General features: G+C 46.9%; 1 protein-coding gene across 5 annotated transcripts; it reads right to left on the bottom strand.

Moving 5' to 3' along the window:
- Nucleotides 1–1,530: 1,530 nt before the first annotated feature.
- RHPN1 (rhophilin Rho GTPase binding protein 1) lies at nt 1,531–26,168 on the bottom strand. 5 transcript variants are annotated; one of them, XM_072328890.1, is made up of 15 exons: nt 25,959–26,168; nt 18,383–18,498; nt 15,108–15,236; nt 13,458–13,533; nt 13,009–13,086; nt 11,747–11,871; nt 11,186–11,352; nt 10,411–10,598; nt 10,130–10,286; nt 8,691–8,810; nt 6,522–6,716; nt 6,310–6,386; nt 4,941–5,087; nt 4,193–4,351; nt 1,531–3,879 (listed from the first exon to the last, which is right to left on the bottom strand). In XM_072328890.1, the coding sequence occupies exons 1-15, from the start codon at nt 26,058–26,060 to the stop codon at nt 3,685–3,687; spliced, it is 2,031 nt and encodes a 676-aa protein (XP_072184991.1). In that variant the 5' UTR covers nt 26,061–26,168; the 3' UTR covers nt 1,531–3,684. The 5 variants fall into 5 exon arrangements, with proteins under 5 accessions (XP_072184991.1, XP_072184989.1, XP_072184990.1 ...); XM_072328888.1 differs by having other exon boundaries at nt 1,531–3,882; XM_072328889.1 differs by having other exon boundaries at nt 18,383–18,501; nt 25,959–26,156.
- Nucleotides 26,169–27,134: the final 966 nt, after the last annotated feature.

Here is a 27,134-nt window from a genome sequence, read left to right on the forward strand (position 1 = left end):
GACCATCTTCTTCCCTAGTCCTCCTTTGGATTACTTGCCCCCATAAGAATACAGGGACTAGAACCTCTTTTCATGCCATGCTTTGCAGTCGTCTTAAAGCACCCCTGGGATACCTCCCGTTCACCCTTGAGTGGCAGACTCTGCTGAAGGGATGAGCGGAGTATGGACAGGGTGCTGCTGCCCTCCAGTGGACTCAGGCTGGAAAGGGAGGAGGTAGAAAGCACCCTGCTCTACATCAACATGCACAGAGGGTGAGGGATGGTTGGTGAGGCTGCAGCTGGAGTGTTGGAATCAGTGCTGGGCCTGCAGTACATGAGAGCAGCTCTGCTAAGATGAGAAGCTGACAGAGCAGGTGATGCTCAGTCTGAGGCAGGGGGAACTCAGGGGGATGACAGCAATGTCCATAAATCCCTACAGGGAGGCACAGGAGAACAGAGAAGGGTAGTACCAAGTGCTACCTAGAACACAAGTTCTAGGGGCTATGCTGGAACAGGATCGGACCAGATGGTACCTGAGGTACATCCAGCCTCAACCACTCTGTGATGATGCCTTCTTTCATGGCCGGACAGGGGATGAAGTGGGAGTTCAAGGGGAGGTGGACTAGATGATCTAACATCACAAGTTTCCTACGTCAGTGGTAGGTGGGAAGAGGATCTACTGCAGCAAAACATCCGTAGGTGGCTTTAAAAACCTGATAGACCCTCCGTGGTTAAAACCTGGCAGGGCTTCACCGTTGGTGCTGGGCACAGAAACCTGATCAAAGGAAAAATGAGTCCTAAATGTCTATACTGCAAAACAAAGTCAAAAAGATGCAAGATGTTATTTTAAACCTGGCTTGGCAGATGGGAAGAGAAGCTGAGCCCAAACAGAGTAGGGTCCCCACCACCTACTACTTGGTGTTGAATGCATTGACCTTGGTCCATTCCTACCTGAAGGGGTTTGAACTCCCCAACGCCTCAGGAAAGGAGTTCTTACTCTGTCCTTTCACCTCCTCTAAGGAGCAGAGAGGTGTATATATATACTCCTCAAGTGACTCAGCTCTGGGATGGGATCATGGGTTCTGGAAGCCACTTCCCCTCCAGCTACAGAGCTGGTCACTCTACAGTGATTTCCTCCTCCAGCTGGGAGTGATGCCTTCATCCTCAGTGAAGGCTCTTCCAACAACAGGAACACAGACTTTGAAGCAAAGATGAGTTGTTTGAATGGTTTCCTTTTTGATTCAGGAGTAGAGCCTCCAAGGGATCCAAGTCTGAGCTCTATTCCCCAACTCTTGCTTTACTTCCATGAAATAACATGTGTGTGACAAAGCCGCCAGTTCCCACTATGCTGGAGATGAACACAATGGCTCAGCATGGGCTGTTGGATTGATTGGGATGTTTAAGATTGCTTTGCCTTGGCTCAGGTCATACTAGAGCCAAACCACCTCTCCCAGTTCCAGATTTACATAGAACCGACCCATTCACCAACCCAATTCGCCACAACTAGCGTACCCAATCCACTTATAATTGGCAAAAGTAACACGTTACGAAGTGTTTTCAAACCAGTGCTTTTTTAATCGATAAAAGGTGAGAGTCCATGTACAAATTAAAAAAACAACGACAACAACAAAACCACTGGTGTTAAGAAAAATAACCCAACTTGCACAAAATGCAACCCCTCCAGCAACGCCAACAGAAGGGTTGGGTGATGAGGGAGGAACCACGATGCCCACGCTTCTTTTAAGTAAGTACATCTCTAGCTCCAAGACATTTTAGGTGTTCAGGATGCCTTAAGGGCCAGGCAGCCATTTTCTGCATATCTCACCACTCCCGCGACCGAGCAGCTGGTAAGATTATGCAGAAAATCTGACTGCAGCAGATGGCCTCGTGGTGGCAGCCAGGCCCATAATCCTGTCTGACGATGTCTAGGTCTCGCATCGCACAAACAGAGAGGATTCTCAGGAAGGAAGGCAGAGTTGGAAGTGCCTCCCCTCCGGTTCTTCTTAAATGAGAGCTGAAAGCTTGGCACGTGGGCACGGGGCAACAGAGAGGGGAAATGGAGGTCAAATCATGGGGGATGTTACCGTGGTGACGTCTCTCTGCCAACCCGCTCTTGGTTTCACGAAGCTCCCGCTACATATTTATCGCAACTTAAAAAGTACAAAAATACAATTGCATCTCTGAAGGGTATTTTATACCTACCAAGATCATCCAAGCACTCAGGGACCAGACAGCTCTTTAGCTTTCAGAAAACTAATGCATGAGGCAGAAATGAGATTGAGAAAATTTTGCCAATATATCTATGAGTATTCCGAGTCTCCCTGCATTTCCAGTACAATTACCAAGATGCATGTATCCATCAGGCCAGCTCTGGTACGAATGCTGACAGCACAGTGTTAGGGTATTAGCAACGTGTGCAAGATCCAATACTAGCACAAATTTAGTAGTTTAATAATCTGGAGGAGCTATCTTCCTGGAATTTTAATCTCATACCAAGTAAGAAACAAGGCTCTTAGCTATTAATCTACTCACATATTTAGGGCAATCCACCTCTACTGATTAAAAAAAGAACTGAGACAACAAATGCCTGTTAAAAGTCTTTCCCTTTTCTTCCCAAGAAGCAGGTTGTGCAGCCAGGCTGTGCTTGCTGGGCAAGCCTGAGTTCCCACTAAAATAACCCAAACCTGCACAAGTGCCCCAATTCAGCACAACTCATGCTCTTATTTCTATCTGAGCTGGCCTAGATGTGACCATCTCTATCCTATTTGCAAAACTCGAGGGAATGCATTGTCCAAACTCTGCCCCTCTGCTGATTACCTGATGGAAGACCTGACATTGCCAGCTGATGATAAGCACATGGTTAATGCCATCCCAGCTTGCTGGGACACCCCTAAGCTGTATTCCATAGAATCATGGAATTGTTTGAGTTGGAAGGGACCTTTAAAGGTCATCTAGTCCAGCTCCCCTGCAAAGAACAGGGATACCTACAGCTCAATCAGGTTGCTCAGAGCCTTGTCTAGCCTGATTTATACATGCAGCTCTGTGCTGCCTAACAAGACAGGTCTGAGTTGGACCCCAATAATCATACACACTGCACATCATTGATGCCTGAGCAAAACCCTCTCTCAAAAATAGAGGAGTCAAACATCATCTCCATTTGCCCTGAAGGGTTTTGTTAACACAGGGCTCGCAAAACTGAAACCCTCTCCATCTTCTGGATGCTTCTGAACAACCTGGTCCCACTAGCAGTGAGTGGCATGGCAACTGTGCTGCCTTCTACCTTGCAGAGAAAGCCTGAGGGATGTTAAGAGAAGGTTACACCTTTTGCTTTAGTGGCTGGGTTTGGTTTGGCTGCTCCTCATGCTGAGTAGAAGACACAAACCAGTCTCTGCTTTACCCTGAAGCACAGTTTCCCCTGACCCCTTAAGAGCAAAAGAAAAAATAGTAATAAATCACTGTTTCCCCATAGAGTTTAACACGCAGGAGAATGAGGAGTCCAGCAACCAGCAGCAACAGTGGCTGTGCATCTCTCACCTCTTTAGAGAGGATTTGACCAGTGGTGCATCCCCAAGGAGGGGGGTTCCAGCATCCTCTGGATCAGGGATGCTCCATGTGGCCACGACACCAGCGCAGCCCATAGAAGCAATGAGAGCTCATGAGGATCAATAGGCAACCAGCCCCAGAGCTCACGGGATACAACCTAGCCTCAGTACATGGCCTCGTTGTCTCCCACGGTGGTGAAGGGGATGCTGTAAGTGCTGTTCTTGCTCCGCTTGCTCTTCTTGTTCCAGACAAGTAGTGTGCTGGCGCTTTTGCTGTTCATCAGGCTCTTCCGGCTGTTCTCCTTGTTGCTTTTCAGCAGCCCACTGCCAGAGGACATCGCTGCTGCTTTCTTCTCCACCTGCTTGGGGAACAGAGATGAGTAAAGACAGGGCAGCATTGAGCTGGTGGTGCAAACACAATGCTTGGTCTCAGCCCTGCCCCAGGGCATTGGGAAACCTCTGTGTGCTGCAGAGCAGATCACTTTTCTTGAGGCTAAGAGTAAAATGGAGAAGTTTTCCATCTTTTCAAGCTGCTAACTGCTTTTTATTTGCCAAGCTGGCTGCAAATTAACCTGCTGCATGCTGGAGACAGAGCTGAGCCTTAAGCAGATCATAGCCCACTTCAACCCCCAGAGCTTCAGCTTCCCAGCTGAGGCTCAGAATGTGACTTACAGCTTTTGGTCCCTCCGAGCCCTGCAGGGTTATCACTCCAATCTCCACGCCCTCCTCCCCAGTGCTCTTCAGCAGCTGCACCACCTCAGCATGCTTGGACCACCTGCAATCCTTGCCATTCACCAAGATGATGTAGTCACCCTCCTTCAATCCAGCTTCCTGCAGGAGTACAAGAGAAGAATCAGCCATTTTTGCTCAAAGATGAGGCAGAATGAGGTCTGATTGATTTCCTCTCCATCCAGTAGGTCCCAATCTTGCAGAAATACAGGGCGTGGGGAAAGCTGGGTATGGCCTACAGCATGAAATACTCAAATCCATCATACTGATTTTACAGCTGCTTGGCAGCTCACTAACATGGTGATGGCCACACTCAGTATCTAGCATGCAATGAATTCCCAAGCTCTGTGATAACAGCATATCCAGCTTCAACTTAGGTTAAATGCTGTACAAAAAGGATGCAACCCTGCTGCTGAGGAGACTGTTACTAGGGAGATTCTAGGATCTGGGGGGCACAGAGGATGCAGCACAGTGCTGAGGGATAGGTGGTCCACTTGGTCATCCCACCAGGATGCTCCAAGAAAGGTTGTGCCAGAAAACATCCTGATCCACTGCAAAGCTCACATGGTGAGTCTGCACAGCACTAATTTGTGTTTGCTATCGTGTTCCATCCCACATCACATCCCTCAGTGGAGGATTCCCCCCCCCACCTCAAGCACCCTATGAGGACATCAGGGCTCGGAGTACTCACAGCAGCACAGCCTCCCGGGATGACACCAGCAATGAGGACAGGGGAATCTCCTCGCAGTGTGAACCCAAAGCCATTCTCTCCTCTCATCAGATGGACTCTCCGCATTGGGTACCACTTGTTTTTGGCCGAAAAAACTGAGAGGGGCCCCTGGGGTAAAGCAGAAATGAGGAAAGCACCTTTCAATGCAAGAGCAACTCAGTGGAAACATACAGCCTTTGATGGAAAAGAGGAAGAACAAGAAAGCCTGTCCTTTGCACTTCTTTGATAACGCAGTTATGAGCCTGCCCAGTGTTTTACCATGCCTGCAAGTCCAAAAACCCAGGACATTTATGTACAATAAAGCTAGAGGAGCTAAAAGCACTTATAAGATGGTTTTGTGAGCAGTTGTCCAGACTTATGCAGGCTGGAAGGGACCTCAGACCTCCTTTCCTATCCTCTTAGAAGCAGCTTAGGTCACAGTTCTATGACGTCCTCCCTGCAAGGCAGGAGAAGGTCTCGTCAAGGTCAGGGAGTTAGCATCATTTCAGACACCACAGTCCTTGAAGTAATGAAATAGAAAGCTCCAGTGCAGTGCTGGCTCCTTAACTCCCCACTTCTGGAACTAAGGGGAAGGATGAGAGGGAAGAGGTTTTCACCTCAGCCTTGCTCTGGGAAACAGAGTCAGACTGGGGTGGTCAACAGTAGTGCACAAGGCATTGGTATGGGTCACACTTTCAGGGTCAGACCACTCCAAAAATCTTTCCTATTCTCCCAGAAACATGATATACCTGCATGTCTTCCACTCAGATTGCCCAAAAGCAGAAGTGCTGGTTAAAACCCAGTCAACTCATCCTCTCCTCAAGGTGCTACGTGGGCTTCAGATGCCTGGGGAATAGGGACAGCGCAGTCACTGCAGCCTCCGAGGCAGCCCCAAAGCTCAGCCCTTCTCTCCAGGACCCCACTAAGCTCACAGATAGCAGTGATAAAGGACCTGGTGGGATTTTCCTACTGATGCCTGCAGATCAGCATCACATATCTAAGACTGAGCACTGTTACCCCTAGGGATAACACTACCCTCAACCTGCTCTGCTCCCCTAAATAGCCCAAAACCCACCCAAAAAACCCATGCCTGCTTCCCCGTGCAATGGAGGAGCTTCACAATAAAATTCAGTGTGGATTTTTTCCACCCTGGCTCAACCCATTTAGGTCTTGCAGGGATGGACCCACGTCCTCCCATCCTTTCTCCTGCCCAGATCCTTTCTACAAGGAATTGGTTCATCCTTCTCACAAAGCAGCTGCACCAGGAAGAAGGAAAGCAGAACACAGAGCATGCAAGGGAAGAGGTGACATCTGCAGCCATGGGGTCACCCCATCTCAGAGTTATACGTACCAGCCTGTGGAAGAGATCTGTCACCTTCACCTGAGAGAAGCTGGGTGATTTGATCTCCGGCTTCTGGTGTGTTTTGGCTAATGGAAGGAGGAGAAAAGCACATTCACCAGGTCAGGAAGGAACCAAAGTAGCAGCTGTCGCCTCTGCATCCTGCTCCCCACATAGCAAAGGTGCAACCCACAAAAACCCACAGCGCACTGAAAACCACTTACGGTGAATATCTGGGGCATCTCCAGTTTCAAAAAAATCCTCCTCGTGGTCGATTTCTGAGTATTTGCTCAGCGAGCGTTTGTGGGCAAAGGAGAGGACCTCCTGGAGGATGTCCATCTTCCGTAGTATCTTGCATAAGCCGTGGATCCTCATGGCTTCCTCGTGCTTCATGATGGCCTTCTTTAGGTGAGCTTTGCCTGCGGAAAGCAAAGAGATGACAGCCCAAGAGCTCAGCACGGTTCCGAGCTCAGGCTCTGTTGCTTGCTCAGCTGCCCACGGATTAAAACAGCCTCCGCGGCTGTGTCACCCGACGTGACTCAGGGACGGCCCCGTCACGTTCACAGCCTGCCAACGGGCTCTAAATGGAGTAGGTCCCAGCCGTCAGCTCAAGCCCCCAATGGAGGGCTGGAAAGGGACCTTGAAGGGTGACCTACTTCACTCCTCTGAGTGAATCTGGAGATGGGCTGGCAGATGTTCCCAAAAAGAAAAAAAATTACTGGTGATGATGCTGCCGTCACCCGGAGAGGGAGGCTGGCACCACCACCCCCCTGAAGTTCCTCCTATCCCTTAACCTAAATCTCTGCATATTAACTTCTCTCCACTGCCTTGTGTCCCTGGTGGGTACAGAGGACAAGTGAGCCCTGTTCTCCTGGTGACGGCACTTTAGCTTCAGGGAGATCTGTTGCAGATGCCTCTTTTCTAGGTTAAGCATAGACTTCACCGTGCCCTGAAGATCTCTTCTGGTGCCCTTTCTCACTTGCCACTTCTCAACTGACCATGAAAATATTTCCAACTCTGTGAAAACAAATTGTGAAGAAATCCCAATGTTCTGCAGATAAATGCCCTATCAACCCCTTTGCAAGAGACTGTGACAACAGTATACGTATCCAATATAAGCTAAAGATCAAGACATATATATATATGTATACAGAGAGAGGGGGATGTATCATAGATACACGTGTGCCTGCAGCATTTCCAGCTTTAGGACACACGGTGGCAACATAAGCCAGAGAGATGATGGAGTTAGCTCTGAGTGAGAGGGACCACAGATTGAAGATGTCTGCTGTGTGCAAGATGCCAATCAAGGAAGGATTTTGAGGCTGAATGAAAAACAGACAGGAATGGACTCTCCAAAATAATCTTATCAAATGCATTGATCATATTCTATGCTAGCACCCACAAACAGCCTCACTCCTAGGCAAGAAAGTGTTACAGTAAGTAGGTTTTAATGACTTGTCACTAACTTCTGCATTTACACTGATGAACAAACAGATAAGAGCATGGAAGATAAAGGTCAGGAATGGAAGTTGTGCAAGCTTCTAGCTCCAGTTTATTGAAACTGGTGGAATAAAACACAATGTTCAGAGACCATGAGGTAACAGAAGGAGAAGAAAAAAATAATCATTCCAAGGAGATGGTTATAATGCTGCAAGTTTCTTCCCTTCCTACAGACCAAAATTAGAGCTGGAGTTGGTGTCTGCACATGAATTTTTCAAAAGCCAGCAATGAAAGGAGACTGTTTGGAAAAAGAAGACCAAGAGGCAGCTTGTGGAGGAGGCAAGCAGAAGACGACACCCCAGAAGCAGGGCACTGAGCTTGCTCTCACTCCTGCCTCTTTGCTAAAACATGACTTCAGCTGAATAAGCAACGCTGTGTCTCTTCCCTGAAGCTGAAAAATCTGCGTGGGAGGAAGCTCTCGTCTTCCAAGCCTTTTGATGCAGCAAAAAAAAAAGCCACCCCCAGCCTTCACTGCTTCTCCTCGTCAAGTCAAGCTGCAAGTTTGAGCCAGGCTCCTTTGCAAAAGCTCCAGGTCCCTAAGGAATACTCTGTGCTGTGTTGCGTGATGTTACCTGTCTCGAGTGCCTGGGGTTTTACTGTTCAACTTGGCAAAATGTGTCAATACAAGTACCATGAGCTGTCCTCAACACCTTAATAGGGAACACTGCAATGCTTCCCTGCCTTCCCAGGAGAGGTTCTTTCCAACAAAAGGTGTTTTTGCATAGGGAGGTCCTGCAGGAGTTCATCACTAGAAGCTTGGGGGAGCTGATAGTAGACGACCTTTGAGGTCCCTTCCAACCCAAGCCATTCTATGACTCCATGAATACCATTCCCACAAGGACTTAGTGTTTCATTCCCCAAATGTGGCAGTTTGCCCCTATGGATGTGCTCACCCAGCTTCCTTCTCTCCTCAGGATCCTGCAGTAGGACACGAAGTGACGGTCCCTCAGGCATGGTGACATGAAACTGGAGAAAAGCCTTCTCATGCTCGGGCAGCTCAGCATCAGATGCCGCTAACAGAAAGAAAAAGGAATGCAGAAAAAAGTCAGGACATTGTTCCAAGCACCGCAGCAGGCTTGATTTCTACAACATTATTCTCATCCAGAGCTGCTCCCTGCCTCCCTGGTTTATACAGCAGCTTCCTCTCCTGGGCACAAGCAAGTAAGAGAGCCCTGTGGACTTGCTGGTCCAAACTGCAGGAGATGTCAAAACGCTGTCAGCATCCCTGGCATTGGTTCTGAGCATCTCCAGGGTTGGCTTGTCCTATTCCAGTACCCACAGCAGCATAAGGAGCTGGAGCTTATTGCCAGCCATCTGGAGGAACAAAGGATTCATTCTTCTCGACCAGAGTTCATACTTGGAGATGTAGAGAGTGGGAACATGAGATCTCTGCAGGGTGCTGGTGTAAAACAAACCCCCTGACTCAGAGATATCCTGCAGATTTGTGCTCCCTCCATTGTGCTCAATCCCATTCTGCAATGCACAAGCCCAGCAGCTTAGTGATCTCAAGCCCTGCAATACCTCCGGGCTCATGGCAGTGCTATGAATGCTGCTTCTGGCCAAAAAGATGAACCTACCCTAGAAGAAGACCTCCAGGAGCCCTCCAACTCTGTCCTTAGCACATGGTGGTTCAACACCTCAAGTTCCTACATGCATCAGCTGCCCGCCTCCAAACACTCAGCCTGACACAAAATCGATTGTACAGGACCATGGTGACAGCACAGATGGAAATTATGGGTCACATCCTGCTTCCACACTCCAGCTGGCACCCCATAGCCACGTCACCCAGCTCTGGTACAGCCACACCACACGCAGACACCCAGAGCAGCCATCCATAAGGCTGGGAAGTAAATTCATGTGGCTCAGGGATTTCTTGATTTATGAGAGTTTATTGCTGTTTTGCTTTTTTATGAAGCCCTTTGCTGGTCCAGCACATAGTTAAGTGGTTATGGAGGCTGCTTAGCTAGGAACACACACCCAGATCCAAGGGGCACAGCAAGTGACAACTGTATAGATGTTTTCTTTGCTGGCCATCTTGGAAGGACTTTGCAAGCACTGTGCAAGTCATGAACAGTAATATGGGGGACATCTGCACTGTGTACAAATTACTGAGCCCATCAGCATGGTCAGCAGCTCAGAGCATCCCCAAAAATCTATGCATGGGATCCTATGCAAGATTCCTTTCAATTCTTTCTCACAGTGCCTCCCCAACACCAGGCTGCTACACAGAATCAGAGAATTGTTTTACATTAGGTTGGAAAAGAGCTTTAAGACCATCAAGACACGAAGGCAGCACTCAGCTGAGCAGCTGTCTCTGAGCCAAAGCACTCACCTGGGCAGTCACAGAGAGCAATGGCAGCGAAGTAGTGGGACAAGGCTTTGAAATGTTCTGACTTGACATGGACCATGGTGGTCCATGAGAAGGGAACATAATCCTTCACATGAGCCTGGGTCATTGTCTGGTGCACCAGTGAATAGGCATCTTCCACCTGTGGATGTCAATGCACAAATGGGTGATGTATGGGCTGGAAACTAGCATGTTCTTTGGGTGGTAGTGACAGTATGTTGTCATTCCTCTTAGTGACTATGGGGATCTTTTTGGGGTGCTCTTACCCTGGCTGCCTCCTGAGCGAGCTGCAGCCACGTGAGGAAGTCCTTCTGGGCATGCAGCAAGGTCACCTTCTCAAAAACACACTCCTGGACTTGAGCGACCATCAGCCTCACCAGCATGTTGAGAGAAGCAGTGCTCATATCCAGGCTGGGAGCATTGGAGAAGTTTTCCTTCAAGTAGTTAAAGGCACCTGTTCAAGAGAGAAAATGCTGGGAGCACCTGTTCAAGAGAGAAAATGCTGGGAGAGAAAGGCTGACAGGTGAGGAAGGTTTGGAGCATTAAGGTTTTTCCATGCCTGAGCACAGGTTCCAAGAGAGGTTGTAGAGCTTCCTCCTTGGAGATGCTCAAAAGCTACCCAGACGTGGTCCTGGGCAACCTGGTCTAAGTGGTCTTGCTTGACTTCGAGGGGTTGGACCAGTTGGACCAAGAGGACCCCTCCAACCTCAAACATTTGGGGATTGTATGAGTGAGACACAAGAAGAGCAACCACCAAGAACATCCCGAGATGGGCTGTGCATTTTAAGTATCTTACCATATCAGGCAACACTATTGCAGCAAATAAGGTATAGGGGTGTTACCTTGCTTCCTAACCCATCCTCATCCCTGCAGCTTTGTTCTTAGAGCTATGGGTGACAGCAATCCCTTGGAGACTCCTCTAACTCTCTTTGCACAACTGATTCCCCTCCTTCACATCACCACTGCCATAATGAAATATTAGCCCTGCTCTGACCACTACCCAGAGGTGGCGAAGGGAACAGAGAAGGAAAACCCACATACCAGCAGCCTTCTGAAAGGCATCAATAGCCTGGTTGAGCCCTGGCAGTGAGGCACGGTCCTGCCGTGCCCCAATCTGGGTGTGCAAGGCTCCGATGTTGAAGAGGACACTGCCTTTCTCAAAGGCCAGTGCCCGCTGGTGGGATGGAACCCCTGTCAGCGAGTCGTACCTGGAAAAGGGAAGAGACAGAAGGGATGAGAATATCAAGGCCATCAGCCATTACTCTCACCTAATCATAGAATTTTAAATTGATAGGAACCCTTAAGGTTCAGATAGTCCAAGATGACCAAGAACAGGCCTTCAGAACATTTTGCACAGACTCTCTTCCCAACACCACGCATCCTCAGAGCCTCACTTTCCCCTGGATCCTTCAATAGATCCATCGAAGGCAACCTCATCAAACCAAAAGCAAGAATGAAACCTAGCTCTTGACACTGGCTGCTCTATGATGGAGCTCAGAGGAAGGATGAACCCCTAGGAAAACCCAGTGGAGGAAGCCTGGCCCTGCTTCCCTCCCCACTCCCCATTAGTAATTATATGCGGATGGGAAAAGCTGCACCAACCAGTGGAAGAAGACACCCAGGCTTTTGCTGGGAGGGAAGAAGCGGCTGTCGAGGAAGTAGAGTTGGTTATAATACTCCATCAGGAGCTCCAGTCCAGCCTCATTGCGGCTGGGGGTACGCATCGCCTGCAGGGATAGGAGAGAGGGATGAGACATGTTGGGAGGAAAAGAGGAGAATGGGAGGGAAAGATGAGATTTAAGGTGCTGCACATGCTGGTCAACCCTATGGGCCACAACCCAGGTGGGAGAAATCCCATCCAAAAGGCTCTGTGGGCAGGATTGCAGGGGATGAAGGGAACGGCACGGAGCTAAGTTCCTCTGGACCACCCTAATACATGCAGGCAAGGGGAAGGGTTGTATTAATGCTGAAAAAGAAGCTTTATTTCTGTGGCTTCTCTGCTTTTCAGAAGGTTGAAAGGAGGCAAACCCTCATGCAACTGATACTTTGGCTGGGGAGACAAAGTTGGGGCACACAAATCAGAGGCAGCAGCCTGGCAGCAAGGGATGAGCCAGCCATGCTGGTGGCAACACTCATCTAAACCAAGCTGGGATTTGACTTTTTTTTCCCCCGAGAGAGAAATTCATGCAAAGTCTGATGGAATTAATGCTAGGGAAGAAATAAGACTTTTTCCTCAAAACAGATAAATCCTTGGGCTTTTGACTCGAGACAGGGAGGAGTGCCAGAGGTCTCCTAGTTTCGGTCACGAGTCTTTTCCCAGCTTGTGGCTTTCCAGGGCACCACTCCCACTGCCCAAAGAACAGGATCAGGACCTTCATAAAGCCTGAGAAAGCCTTTTCTTTCCGCTCTTAAGATCAAAGCTTCGTGGCAAGGCAAAACTGAGGTTACTTATGAGAGCTGCTTTGTAGGAGAGAATAAAGTTCACCTTCACCGGATTGCTCTACACTTCCTCTTCTCCAAGCACTACGCTGCGTGTTAGCTGGAGAGAGAGCAGTCATTTAGCCTTGCCAGAGGTGAACTATTCGTAAAACAACAACAATGGATGGCATGGTATTTTTATTGCTGTTCATTCTAGGTTATCAGGTCATTAAAGGATCCCATTATGGAGACAGAAAACAATTACCAAAAGGTCTGTAATCTTTTTTGTAATTTCTGAACTGAAGCCAGGGATGCAGCACCCCGAAACACGAGGACAAGGGTGCAGTTTGCAGTGAGCACTAAGGTAGCCAGAGCAAAATACAGCACCTCCAATGGGTAATTCATGACAAGTCAAAGTAAGGCTTTGCATCTTAAGGGACACCGACCTGCCGCAGCTCCATGAACTCTTTGATTTCTTTTTCAAACATGACACCCTCCTCTCCATAGTGCTCACTGATGAAGTCCTGGATGGGGAAAGAAAAGAAAAACCTGAATAACCATTAGAAACAAGTATTCAAGGCTTAAAGGGTGACTTGTCAGTTCTCCCTGCACAAAAACTTACAGTATGGAAAGTAATCTCCCCCCTCAGCTCTTCCTCTCCACTACAACAGAAAACACATTCCTTTCCCATTGCTTCAGACCCCCATCTCCTTTCCCCCTCCTCCCCATTTTCTCCACCTAAATATATTTGTTATAACTGTTCCAAAACTGAACTGATGTGGCATCTTCTCTGCAGCTCCCAACCATGACCAAGTGAAGAAACATCCCCAAAGTGCAAGTCCGCACTCCTCCATCCATCTTCATTGCATCTTGTGTGCAAACCCTCTTCACTCACCTTTAGTGGCACCAGCAAATCCAGCTCCTTTGTCTCCTTCAAGCCTAAAGGAATCATGGGGACGCTGATGGACTCACTGGAAGAAGACAACAAACTCTTTGATGGATGTTTTTTTTGAAGAGCAAAACTAGAAGAGAACCCAATTTTACCCAGCAGAGCGACATGCTTTGCACTGAGACATGCACAGAAAACATGCTGATTACCTCAAATCTGCCATATTACTTAAATTTCAGCTTTTATCTCCGATAGATGCAACAGCAACCACATCAGGCTGCAACGATGAAGCTGCTTTAATTAACAGCACTTGAGAAATGGGAGGGATGTGTGCACAGGTCATGGATTCACGAGCTCCTACGTGATAATCTGGGCTTTGTCGCTGATAAGGACTTGCTGATAAGGACCAGCTCAAGAGTGCTGTTCCACCTGATATTGAAATTTGCTGCCTCTATTAAAAGCAGTTGGCTATTAATAGCACTTATCGCACAGCCAGGTCGATACTGTAAAACACTGCAGATTAGGATGACATTGGTAACACCCAGCTGGGAGTGGTTTGTAAAGCAGCAAAGCAGAGCATTTGCACAGAACCGAGGAACGAATCCATAGGACTTTCAGGAAGGATCATCTTTTGTGGGATTTTGTTGCTATTTTTTTTTGCTGACAATAAGTGATGGCCTCCGAGGGCCTTCAGCATGCATGAAATTACCATCTTGTTGCTCTACAAAAACTTTCAAATTGGTCCCAACCTCTGCATCTTGTACACAAATATAAGGTGAGAACTCTTGGTGGGTTCCCAGCTTGCACTGGGCTCCCCAGAATGCAAGAAGGGAGGCAGGTCAGGCAGGATCAGGCCCTCAACAGACCAGATTTGCACAACAGCCATGTCTCATTATCTTCAGAAACTGCACATTAGCAGAAACATGGATTAGCACATCACAGGACAAGGAGGGTTAAACTGGGGAGCAGGGGTTGCACCCACACTTTGGTCTATTCACACTCACTGAATCAACAGCTTCAAGAGCTATAATTAGAGCAGGAAAGCCATTATTGCTTATTCTCTAACAAGATTTCTATTTGAATCCAATGCCCAGAGCAAACAAAGGAGCTTTTGTTTGACTTAGGCACAGTTTGGAGGTTGCTGTTGCTGTTGTTTCCTTTTTGAACCAAAACAAACAAACACTTGTGCAGAGCTCAAGGAGGATGCCTGCAATTCTGGGAGTCCAAACTGCAATCTCCCATCACCAGCCCACTGCTGGGAAAGAGGGAAAACATCCAGGGTCGTGAAGGTTATTGATGACCACAGGTAGAACCTCCTTAACCCTCCTCTTCTCTCTGCAACCCTAATGCCACACTCACACATCCAGATTGTCCTTGCTCTGCACTTAGCAGCAGTACAGCAAACAGGATGGAGCCAGTGATCGCTGCCTGCAGCACTTTCTGCCCCCAGAAGTAGAACAATCCCTTCAAAGGAGGACAAGACAACAAGCAAAGCACATGGATGTATGGACACCATCCAGCTGTTTTGGACAGGGGAGAAACTTCTGTAGCTTCACGCTGCTGCAGCATCCCTGGCCTTTTCTGCCCTTGTGATTTCTGCTTTCCTCACCCCCTTGAAATGGCTTCAAGAGCCACCCCCCAAGCAAAACCCACTACCTGTCATTCTGGTAGACATCCATGCAGCTATTCAGCTCCTCCAGCTCCTCCTTCAGCAGCTGCAGGTTGGAGTTCACGTAACTCAGTTCCAATGCAACCGTCTCCTTGACCTTATGGTTACTGGTGGCTCTGCAAGATAACACTGCATGGATCAAATCTCCCTGTAAAAGCCTGGCTGAGTTGAAGAACAGCAACTAAATTATCTGCTGGCGTGATACCATTACATCTTCCCTGCCATGTACATATATTCATACCTTCCTGGATAACTATTTCCATCCAATCCTTCATAAAGCAGAGAAAAATCTTAGATCTTTGCATTTTGTTAGGATGCCTACTCCATTTTCCTCTAGAGCAACATATATGACTTGTGCTCTCAAGCAGTATCACTCATGAGCTTCATCCATGCTCCCATCTCCAGCCCATCTTTGGATTTGGTTATAAGCACTCAGGTGTCTGCCCATACCAAACAAAAACTGTGTTTCATGCTTAGATCTCCTCTTAAAGCGGAAGAACTTTTCTGTGTGTGCAAATAACCATTCTGCAAGAGCCAGGTTTGCCATGCTCACCCATTAGCAGCACTCTCCCCTCCCTTCCCCCTCATGCATGTCAAGAGATGTAAACACCAAGGATTGATTTCAGCTGCAGCAAGCTGCCTGCTCTCAGCAAAGCAAACTCCCAGGCTGATTATACCCTCCTTATCTGCTCCAAACTAAAGCAGGGAGAGATAACCCAGCAGCCAAGCAAAGCCAATGGCGAGCAATTGTTGGCTGAAAGGGACTCTCTGGCTGCTCGCCCTAAATCACACCAAGCCCCACTGGGATGCAGTAAAAATGCCATGTGCACGAGCTTTGTTTGGCCCCAGATTTTGCAGAACACATTGCTTTTGTTTATTACTGACATCATCCTTCAGGGCCTTTGCCCTGACCTGAGGAGCTATGCTGCTTTTCTTTCAAGATGATGGCTCTTTAGTCTGCACCTCCAAGACAGTTTTGCTTGCTCTCAGGTTTAGAATGAACATTTTTAATCCTGGAGCGCTCCATTCTGCACCCTGCAAGTGCTTTTTGCAACACAGCACCTCTCATAGAGGAGATTTTTAAGAGCAAGCAATTGCTTACCAGTAGCACAAGGAGCAAACCTATGCTGGTAAAGGCTTTGGTATTTTCATGCTAGGTATTGAGCTCCATAAGAGCACACAAAGTGGAATTATCAGCTGTTTGCTTAACGTTGAACAAAGATTTCTGAGTTATTTAAAAAGAATTGGTTTACTGGCAACACCTTTATCTTCACTGCACCCCAGTATTTGATTAAGGAAAGAGTTTCCACTGCTGATTTTACTTATCCAGCAAAAAGAAAAACACACGAAAAAAACCCTACAACCCCATAATGCTGAGCAAACACTGTGTGCATTTTTAACCAACGTGCCATTCATGGCAGCTTCTCCAGGAAAGGGGACTGATAGGCTGAACTGAGCTTAGGAAACTGCACTGAGACTTACGGTGGTTTCTTTTTAAACCAATGGAGAAGAATTGCAAACTTCGCTCCAGGCTGAGCTGTTTCTTCTTTGCATGTTGCATAGATTTGTTAGGTCAGTGCAAGTCAAGTCTAAAGAGGTTGTTGCTCAGAATTTACTATGATCTTCCCCTCTCAGCCTTTAAATTAAGGCACAACCTTCATTTTCTTCCCCTCAATGTCTACAAACTCCAAAAGCCCACCTCAAAACCACATATCAGCTACAAACTTGACTGGAGGGAAGGTGGGAGGAAGGAAACATCACTGCTATTAAAGCACATCCAAAGCGCTGATCCAGCCAAAAAAGGGCCCCATCAGTGCATTTTGCTTCTGCCCTGCAGGAAAACAATCCCTCCCTTCCCTGGACAAGTAATTAATACGGCTTTTTGCATCATAGTTTTGCTCACTCCCTGGTGAGGGAGGAGGTAGAACAGCTCTGATGCACACTTTTCCATACCAAAACCACAGCTGGGCACATTTTCTGCTGAGGCTGCACATTTTAAGGGAATTTCTTTTTCTCTTAATAACAAAAAGTGAGGCACGTGGAGTGGCACATGAAGATCTCACAGCCTTTTTAATTAGGTGAGTTATGGTTCTTTCAAGGCTTCATACCTCACTGTCCCCAGGATCCCATCTTTCAGGGGGATCCCTGCTGTTCTCAGCCACCTGTCAAACTCTATTACTTGCTGTGGTAGAATACTGATGGCTCCTTTCTTTCAGCTGTACATATCACTGACATGGAATCACCCCAATCCAACAAGGAAAAAAAATGTTTGCTTTATTAGAGAGGGTTGGAAGAACAACACTAAAAATCACAAGATAACCACGAAAAAAGCAGTCTTCATAAAAGAAAATAACAAGCCTACACACCTGTTCATATTTATTACAGGAACTTGATACACACACTACAGCTATAAAGAAGGTCATCTATAGGTTAGAAAGGCAGAAGATGTTTTATTTTCTTTAAACATCAGGCTATTGCATCATGACTTCATCACAACCCCTCTTTAGGAATGGCAATAATGTGCTGAACCGGCTGTGACCTGAATGCCATGCAGAAGCAGCAGTTTTTGTGGTGCCATCCCATAAAGGCACCCCCTAGCAGCAGGATGGAAAGCTGATGGGCTGTATCTGTATGCAAAGGAATGCTTGAGTTTTCCAACAGCTTTTCCTCGAGTGGAATTACTGGGACAGCTTTTCTCTTCTCTTTTAAATAAAGCTGGATTTGACCCACTTACTGGGGGGTATCATGCAGGATGTCTGCACTCAAAACTCAATCCCAATTCAACATTTGTTTCCATAATTGCATCTATTCCCAGTCTGCTTTCTAACAGGCTTGCAGGGCATTAAAAACAACCACTTTTCATTAACCCCCACTGCATCAGCACAGCACTGAACACAGGGCAGGCATTTCCAGGATAAGTGCTGCAAAGCTCAAGCAAGGTACAGCCACGGGAGCCCTAAGCAAGCATCACTAGGGCAAAAAGCAGCTGTTTGGTAACTGACACTTGCAGACAAGCTCATTGTGGCTTAAAGGAAAAACCTTGTACAAGCAGGAGATGAAATTGCCTCTTAAAGGAGGGGAAAAGATTGAAAAACGTGAAGAAAAAGCAGCTAATAATCCCAAACCATTCCTTTTCTGCAAGCAGCCTGCAGGTGTTTCCTGGACAGCTTTATATCCCATTCTCATCTATACAGTGAAATTTCATTTCCACCCTCCAGCCAAATCCCTGAACCAGATGGATGCTTCAAGGTCCAGGACTCACCTGAAAAGGTTTTCTGCCCCAGCACGCATCCTCATCTCCTTGTTGATCTGCTGGTTGATCCGTGCCCGCCGGTGCTGCAGTTTGCTACGCTGGGTCTGGGCAAAAGGGTCACAGCCCTGCTGAGAGAAAGGAACAGGGTCTCACCATGGCATCGTGGCAACTGGCCCCATCCCACTCCATCCCCTGCTGCTCTCATGCATAGTCTTGCATTACCCCATCACTGCTACATGCGCAGAAGCTTCGTGCTTGCTCAGGGCTGATGCTCTCCAACAGCCAAAATTCCATTATTAGAGGATAAAAAAAATATATATAAAAATAAGTGATGCCAAGGGCTGCAGGCTTGCAAAACATTTGCTTGATCTGCAGCAGGGAAAGTTCAGATTGGGTGCACGCTGGTAAGCCTGGGAATGGAGTAGCTTTGCAGGAGGCAGCAGAGCCACTTGAAAAATGTTACTGGATAACACCTGTTGCTTACAGTAAATTTGTTTTCTAAGCTATTCAGAAAAGGCTTCTTAAGTACAGCAGTGAAGGGATACAGGAATTAAGCATCTTATTACTGAAGTCTTGCCATCTGGACACAATATAAGTGAAAAGAGCCATCCTATGGGGGGGTGCAGACAAGCTCACATAGCATCACATCTGTTCCTGAGCTCAAGGGCTACATCTGTAAGTGCTACCATCTCCTGCTGGCTACAGGGGATCAAGGGGAAGCAAGTCAAAAGTTCACGGGACGGAGATATAAGTTGCACAAAGCAATAAATTCATTCCATCCCTGCCTCCTACATGAGTTTCAACTCAGACTTCCTGCAGATGGGGAGCACATTTAATTGCTGGCTTCAGGAAACAGCAGATGGCAACATCCCTGCATCCCACAGGGGCAGGAGGTTACTACATGATGCTTCAGGCAGAACGGAGGCCACAAAGAGCATCTCTGCATCCATGACCACAAAAGCTCTGTCCAAGAAGAGATTATTTCTGTTGTGCAAGAAAGATGCCTGGGTAAAAATAGTCTCTGGGAAAGGACCATTTAAGAGGGTGGATTTTGCCACTCAAGAGGCTAAACTGAGCTCCAACAGTGTCTGCTTTCACCCTTCTCAAAGTACTTCTTTGGATTATTTCTCCCCCTTTTGGCAGGCTTCCCCAGATCTCAGCCCATCCTTTAGGATGGGTTGCAGCAGTCTTTAACCCCAAAAAGCGTGGACAATGCTTGGTTACATCCCCAGAGACCTCTCTAGATCCAAGTGTTACTCTGGGAGGACTTCTCTCTATATTTGTTCAAGTTATCGTTCTGGGGTGCCAAGAGAGGAAAGAAATGGAGGAAACTGTATCAAACCAGCTCTGAATCAAAAATAGGGAATGAAAAGCTTGCATTTCAATGGATTTCAGCTTTCTAGGAATTCATGTCTGTATGTGATATCCAATAACAGGTGCCCAGATTGAATAAGTTCCAGGATTAACACTGACTTTTTCATTAAAGTAAGATGATTTCAGCTCCTAATTGGTACACGGGGCACAGAAGAATCAGAGCCTGCCCATCTGGACTGTAAGTCTGCAGGCTTAATGCTTTACAGCAACCTACCAATTCATTAAAATTACTCAAGGACCAAGCTGAAAGCACAGAGCTGGGATTATTCTGTTAAGGAAAACAGCATACAGATCCCAAGTTAAGACACCCAAGAGCAAAGACACAAAAGGGTGCTCTGAAAACGCTACCTCTGGATTCACCGTGGGCAAACCCAACCATCTTGCATATATCACTTCTTCCTAGGAAGCAAAAAATCCAGAAATTGGAAGAAGGATGAGGAATTTCGGCACAAAATTCAAGATATTACCACATCAAAGCACTGATAATCATCCATCACCTTGGCTTTGCAGACAGGAACAGAGGAGATGCCTTTCAGAAACTCTTGCAAGCTCTGTTGTAAACATGCTCTGACAGCACCCCAAGATGTCTTGGCATTCAGATTTGCCTAGGCTTCACCCCAAAAAGAGACACTAAGCTATGCAGCTGCAAGGCTTTTTCTGCCTCAACACTGCATGTTTCCTCAATAGGACTTAGTGAGATAGTTATCAATTCCCATACAAGCTTCTACACCAACAGCAAAAAGCTGCAACACCAAAGCCTAGTAAGGTTGGCAAAGCAGGATCTTGAGATTTCTTGGCTTTAGGGGTTTGATGGGGATCTCCCCATCCCTTGTTTTCAGCCTCCAATGGCTCTGTCATTGGTCTTGAAGAACTGTCAATGGCCAGCACAGACCAAAGTCACAACTTCAAGGCCACCATGTGGAATGGCCATGCCTGGATCTATAAACTCACCGCATCAGGGCCACCGTGCCTAGCATCCATTTAGGAGCATTGCAGAAGTTACATTACTTCACAAACATTGCAGCGCAAAGGAAATACAGCTCTAGGACTAGCCCAGGTTAACTGCCACACAGAAGGAAACACTGAGTTTAAAGAGGTCACAGTTTAAAAAGGCCTTATTTCAATTGCAAAGTAGATGGGGTGGAGGAAAAAGAGTCGGGAGCAGAACATGCCCATCCTCTGACAGCCTGCTATCAAAGGAACCCAATATTTTAGCCATGCTCTTCAGGCTGCAACCAAGAGCTAAACGCTACAGCACAGAGGTTGTAAAGTAAACTGTGGTGGATTTAAGCATGCCTTACATAAGAGAGCACACAAAAAGAAATCCAGATCCCACTGTTAAGTTATAAAAAGGGATTTTTCTCACTTAATTCTTCTTTGTACAAGCTCTTGAGATCAATCCTTTAGAAGGTCAGAAGAAAGATGTGGCATTTCAGCCTCCTGAGTGCACCCAATGACACTGGCACAAGGGTACAGTTGGGTACCTAGGAAGTGACCAGATTAAACAGGAGACTTCTCAAGTTTCCTTTGTGAAAGCAAGCACGTAGTTCTTCTAACAGAAGGCTCTAAACTGCATAGTAGTCAGGAATGGAACACCTTATGTGCCCACAGCATGCAGCAAAGGTTAGAAAAGCCATGAAAATGAATGAGGTTTGAGCCATTAAATTACATCCAGCTCTGGAGTTCATAGCATCTGACAAAGCGGGATTAGAAACAGCATTACTGTAGCAAGGCCATTTTATGCTCAAATGACATCTGCCAAATAACATCACCTTCAAGATTCGGCATTCAAAGATGACAGAAAGTGCCCAACATGAAGATGATGTCCCTGGAGGGACATCACGGTCTGTGTCAACTCAAATCCTATCTTTGTGTTGATACATACAGTGATACAATGGTGACTTCTCCCCATTTAAGAACTCCCATATGGAGTGTTAAATAAGGCAACTGTGTGGTTAGATTGCCTTGTCTAAGCAAGTCCCTAGGGAATGTTTGCTTAGAGATGATCATCAAGTGCATGTTGCTCTTTGTGTCTCCAGTAAACACCAGGACATGAAGCCTAGATGAGTCCTAAGTGACAAGGCACACCCAGGGCTTTATTTATGACCTGGATGCAACAACAAGGCCACTGCCTTCCAGCTTTCTTCTAGGCAATAATAACAGACAACACTAATCACTTGTGGGAAGAGGTGGAGACCAGAGAGTCCAAAGAACAAAGAAGTGTACAAAAGGACTAATTTCTGCTCTTTCACCTCTGCTAGAAGAACAGGAGCTGAGAAATGACTGGAGAAAAGCACAACCTAAGTACCTGAAGTCATCAAATGAGGGCACTGCACCTGTCAGAAAGGAAAGCAATCCTGGGATGTGCTGGTACAGTTATAAGCAAGAAAAATGGAAATCCAGATCCAGGCATCTCTTCCAACTTGGAATACTGCATGACTTTATATTTCTGGGTGGTCCTGTGGAGCCAGGAGTTGGACTCAATGATCCTTACTTGAGATATCCTATGATTTTTATGTTGCTTAAGGGGTTCTAGCATCTGCAGATCCTGTTGCTGAAGGAGTAGTTGCATTCCTGTCTGAAGGGGAATTCACAGTTCAGGAGCATGGTAACAAACCAGGCATGAATCTATCAAAATGAGAAATAAGAACAGAGTCTATTTAGTTATAGCCAAGAGGTATTGCAGCAACTGCTCCTGGTTACCTGGAGAGATTGGCTGGATCATGCGAGGTACTCCACAGCCCACAGAATAAACAAAGGAAAGCTGAAAATGTTTAATTCATACCTACACCATATACATTCAATTGGTTGGTGCTGGACCTTGGCTGCGCACCCAGCAACCCAAACCACACCTGCTTATGGAGGTTCAAGGAGAAAGCAGCAGGGGAGCAAGATATGAGCCAATCCTTATCAACACATTTGGGTACATAAACATACAGAAACCCTTGGTGCCAGGAGTGCAATATGTGAAGGTGAGCTGCTACCATCAGAGAAACCATGGACTTCCACTATAACTCACCTTTGTTTTCTTCTCCCCTCAATCCTCTCCAGTGGAGGAAGCCATCTGGTTTCATGCAAATTCAATTATCTGCCCCCATATTTGGAGCACAAGTCATGCACTGCACGTGGGCCGGAGCACATTCCCACTGCCAACGGTACACAACATTGAGTCTTTCAATGGAGAGCAATGCAGCTGACAGGTACATAGTTCAGGACCTTGGATTAACATCAGGATTAGGCCCATCACAGCTTCCAATTTTAAGTCAACCCAGGAGATGCTGGATACCAGAATACACAAAGCATAGCCCAGTTGCATCTTCATTACCCCAGACTGCTGTACATGTGCCCTACAGAAACGAACCTTTGCTTCCCAGGAAATACACAGCTCGTTTTATTTTAAGAGAAGACATTCCATGGTGATTTCAATCCCTTGACCTCCATAGTTCTGCTCCATTCCCTCCTTGCACCAAAACTCAAGGTTGGCTGCTCCCAGTATAAATACAAAACATCAGGAGCTCAAACGGAATCTGGTTCCATAACCCACCCTTATCTCATCACCTTCTACCCAATCTGTTCCCATAAGAGCCAACCCAGGTGCTACTCCTACACGTACCAAGAACTGCAGAGTCTGAATAAACAAGAGTTTCAAAGCAAAAAGACAAGCAAGGCTGCCAACCAAGAGAGGCACACTCCAGACAGAGCCTTCATGAGCAAGCTATCCTCTTGTCTAAAGTGGAAGTCCAGTTGGTAGGCCCAGGATTTGTGGGCAATGTCCAAGTCATGCTGATGCTGGCCTCTGTTTATTGCTAATCATAAAGGTCTCCGTCCTCTAGAGGTGTTTTGGGAGTCCCAGGTAGTGAGCTCCTACAGCAAGCAAACCACTGACCTTCCCAACACTGCCAGTTTGCAGTTTCCATGCAAAGCAACATGCAAAAGTGCATTAAGGTACATGGAAACCCAACTGCTTTCACCCAGGAAATGATCCCAGAAGTACGATCCAAGAGTAATGCAGGCAGAGGTAGGTGATCCCATGTAAAAGTTCATAGAGACCAAAGAGTTAAAGACAAGCCCAACCTTTTACATTGGGTACGGATGCAGTCTCAGCCCACTCTAAATCTTCTCCAGCAAGTGATGACCACAGCTTCCATCCACTCTCAGATGTAATATTGTCTCCTAACAGTCATGCACAAGGGTTCTGTCCCCAAGAGGGACATTTTTTACATGCTCAGGTAGTCCAGAAGTCACACAGCTTGCCCTAGCAATAGGGCAACAGGCATCACACACACCTTTTTTTATTGCCAGAATAACTCTGGTGTAAAAACCCTGCTATTTCATGGCAGCCAGAGCTGTCACCCAGCATTATCATTCCCCATTGTAAACCATGAGTCGTAGTTTAGGTCAGCACAGGGTAAGAGGCCAAGTGTTCCTGGTTTAGCCATGAGACAAGGGAAAACAAAACCCAGAGAGCTGTTCCAGGCACCAAAGCAGGCTTTTGAAAGTCTCCTTTTTAGAAAACCATCAATATTTCCACAATTTCCCCATTTCAGATTGGAGCGTGAGCCGCTACAGCAAGGCAACAGGTCAGTCACGGTAAAAGCTTCTGCTCCTTTAATGTCTATTTATATAGAAAAGTCCTTATCACAGAACTAATCTCGTGGAGCACTCTGGCTGAAAGCTGTTTTTCCTGTGGGAGACATTACCAGCTAAAACCCTCTAAAACCTTTATTGAGAATATGGTTACATCACACAGCCCTTTAACAAATGGGCTGAGGATTAAGGTTTTAAACTACCCAAAGTGCCCACAGGGGGGAAAAAAGAAAAAGGCAAAGGGGAAGGGAAATGGGACATTGGGCTTTTAAATCTCAACTTAGAGCTTGCGTTTTTGGGACAATTCAGTTGCTGTAGTGCTATGGGAGCCAGGGCATGGAGCCAGCAGGAAACAGATGCATCAAATCCACGGCCCCTACAAAACTAACCCAAGCAAAAAAAGATAGTGAGCAATGCCATAGTGTTTGTGATTCCCCTATGAGAGAATGAACGTGTGGGGGGCTACACCCACAGTCTGAGTGAAGGAAAATGCTGGTTATAGTGAGAGCCTGCTTCAAAATTGATAGTACTAATAGGAAATCCCATTGGATTGCTTCTTTAAAAGGAAAAACCACGTTAGGAGTGATGCTGCGTGGCCTCAGATTGCTTTTTCCCCCCCTTAAAGCTTGGTGGTGCTTTGCCATGTTATCCTCTCCCAACAGTTTAAAGCAGAATAGAGCCAAGGAAGGAAAACTCACACGGGTAAACGTGAAAGAAGTGGCCTCGCTAATCTCCCTTTGCAAATCGGCACCTGCTATCAAGAAACAGCCCTGGGTGAACTCAGCCTGGTTTAAGGTTGCAACCTTCAGAGCCGCAGTGGCTTGAGTGATTCAGGGTCAGATTAATCCACAGATTGCACTTTCGATCCATGCTCCGTTCTCTTATTTTTTCTTATATATATATTTCTTTTTGACTGAAGGGCTGCAGAAAAGCAGCAAAAAAAAAGGAAATAAAAAGTTCTATGGAAAACTACCTTTGCAAAAGGGATGGGATGAGAGTGAAGGTTTTTTCCAGCTGCTAACAGGATGGGTGCATGAAAAAATCCCACTAAGAAACACAGTGGGGCAGCTTTTATGGCTGTTATGCTCTAGGAGGGTGCAAGGTGGCACTCAATGTAATGCTGGTGGCACCCAAGGACAGAGCTCATGCTACTGTTACTAATTAATCAAGCGGCACCAGCGGGGCTAATTGCTGGACTAAAGAGAGGAACTTCAGTGGGGTAAAGGGGAAATAAAGCTGACAGCACCTCCAGAAGAGCTGGGTGGGTTTTTAGAGAAGGGAGGGGGGGGAAACAAAGATGAAATGGGGATGAACTGGGTTAAAAGGAGCAGGGTAGGTATTCAGAAGATGGTATTGGGCCTTAGGATGGCTTCATATACCCCCTCACCCCCAAAGGAGACAGAGAAAGAAGGGAAATGGGGGGGGGGGGGGGGAAGCCCATATTCTCACCCCCAAACAGCACCTTAAGATAACACTTAAAGTTCAGATTGAACTGACCCCTCCCCCCCCTCCCCTCCTCAAACCTTAACCCCTAAAGAACACTATGATGAAGGAAGGGGGATTAGGAAAAGGGGGTGTTAAACCCCATCCCACCCCCCCCCCCCCCCCCAACCACAGGCCTCACCTTCCGGGCACTGCCGCTCTTCAAGGCTCTCAAAAGGGTGAAACCCCCAACCCCTTCTCCTCCTTCAACCGTGCTCTGCTCGGCCTCCGCAGAAGGCATCATTTCCCGGGGGGGGTGGGGGAAAAGTGGGGGGTGCAACCCCAAATCACCCCCCCAGGAACTCTTCTCTTGTTGTACCCCTCACTCCCCCCCCCCCCCTTTCCCAACACTGAGGGCAACTCCAGGCGGCGCGGAGCATAAGCAAGGCAGTAGGGCGGGGCGAACGGAGAAAGTAACCAATAAGAAAAGGGAACGGCGCGGATGGGCGGCGCCGTTGTCCAATAGATGGCGACGAGGAGAACGGAGGGGAGGGGGGAAAGGGGAGCCGTCGCCCGTAGCAACGGTGGGAATTAGAACGCTGTGACGTCACGCAAGGGGGAGGGGCCTCGTGTAGAGCTTCGCCCCGCCCCCTCCCCTCCCCGGGCACATCTGGGCACATCTGGATGGGGGAACAGCTGCATCACGTAGGGCTTTTGCCCTACACCGGCAAAAAGTAACTTAAATTGAAATATATATATATATAATGGATAAAATCTATTATTTTTACAGCAAAAATTAAAAAATAATAATAAAAAAAATAAAAAAGGTGTTTTTTTGTTTGTTTGTTTGTTTGTTTTTACTTTTTTTGTGGCAAAATAATTTAAAAATGATACTTATATATATATATATTAATAATTTTCACTAATAAATTCTGCCCTGCTTTCACTTTTTTGCTTCCCATAATGTATGAGCTGGATAAAAAGCAGTAAAATGTCATGGAAAATACACAGAGGTTGGAAAATGATCATTCCCAGTTGCACTTGGGACCCTTAAACGTGCAGCATCCATCACAGTGTGTCATCCCAAAAGGTCCTTTACTGCTGGTTTTGTTTCTATAATGAAGTTAATGAGAGTGCACTTGTGTACAATGAGTCCTACGCACGTCAACGCCACTCAGCTGTTTAATGAAGGGAGATATTAGCCTAGCGTGTGTTAGATCATTGCATAACAGCCAAAAGAAACTAAACCCTATCCGCCTTTCCTGTATGATTTTCCCTCGTCGAGGCTTTGAGTGTTTCATGCTATCATGAGGAAAGGAATGGGTTATAATGGGGGTTTTCTCATTTGGTTTCCCAATCCAAAACGAGCTTCTGGAAC

The sequence above is a fragment of the Excalfactoria chinensis genome, chromosome 2 (genome assembly GCF_039878825.1).
Source record: "Excalfactoria chinensis isolate bCotChi1 chromosome 2, bCotChi1.hap2, whole genome shotgun sequence".
Taxonomy (NCBI): domain Eukaryota; kingdom Metazoa; phylum Chordata; class Aves; order Galliformes; family Phasianidae; genus Excalfactoria; species Excalfactoria chinensis.

Coding starts and splice junctions, on each gene's coding strand:
- RHPN1 (XM_072328887.1), bottom strand. CDS start 26,060: ATGATGCCTTCTGCGGAGGCCGAGCAGAGCACGGTTGAAGGAGGAGAA. Junction 6,387..6,521: donor AGATGCCCCAGATATTCACC/GTAAGTGGTTTT, acceptor TCCTTCCATTAG/CCAAAACACACCAGAAGCCG. Junction 3,883..4,192: donor GCTCGGAGGGACCAAAAGCT/GTAAGTCACATT, acceptor CTGTTCCCCAAG/CAGGTGGAGAAGAAAGCAGC.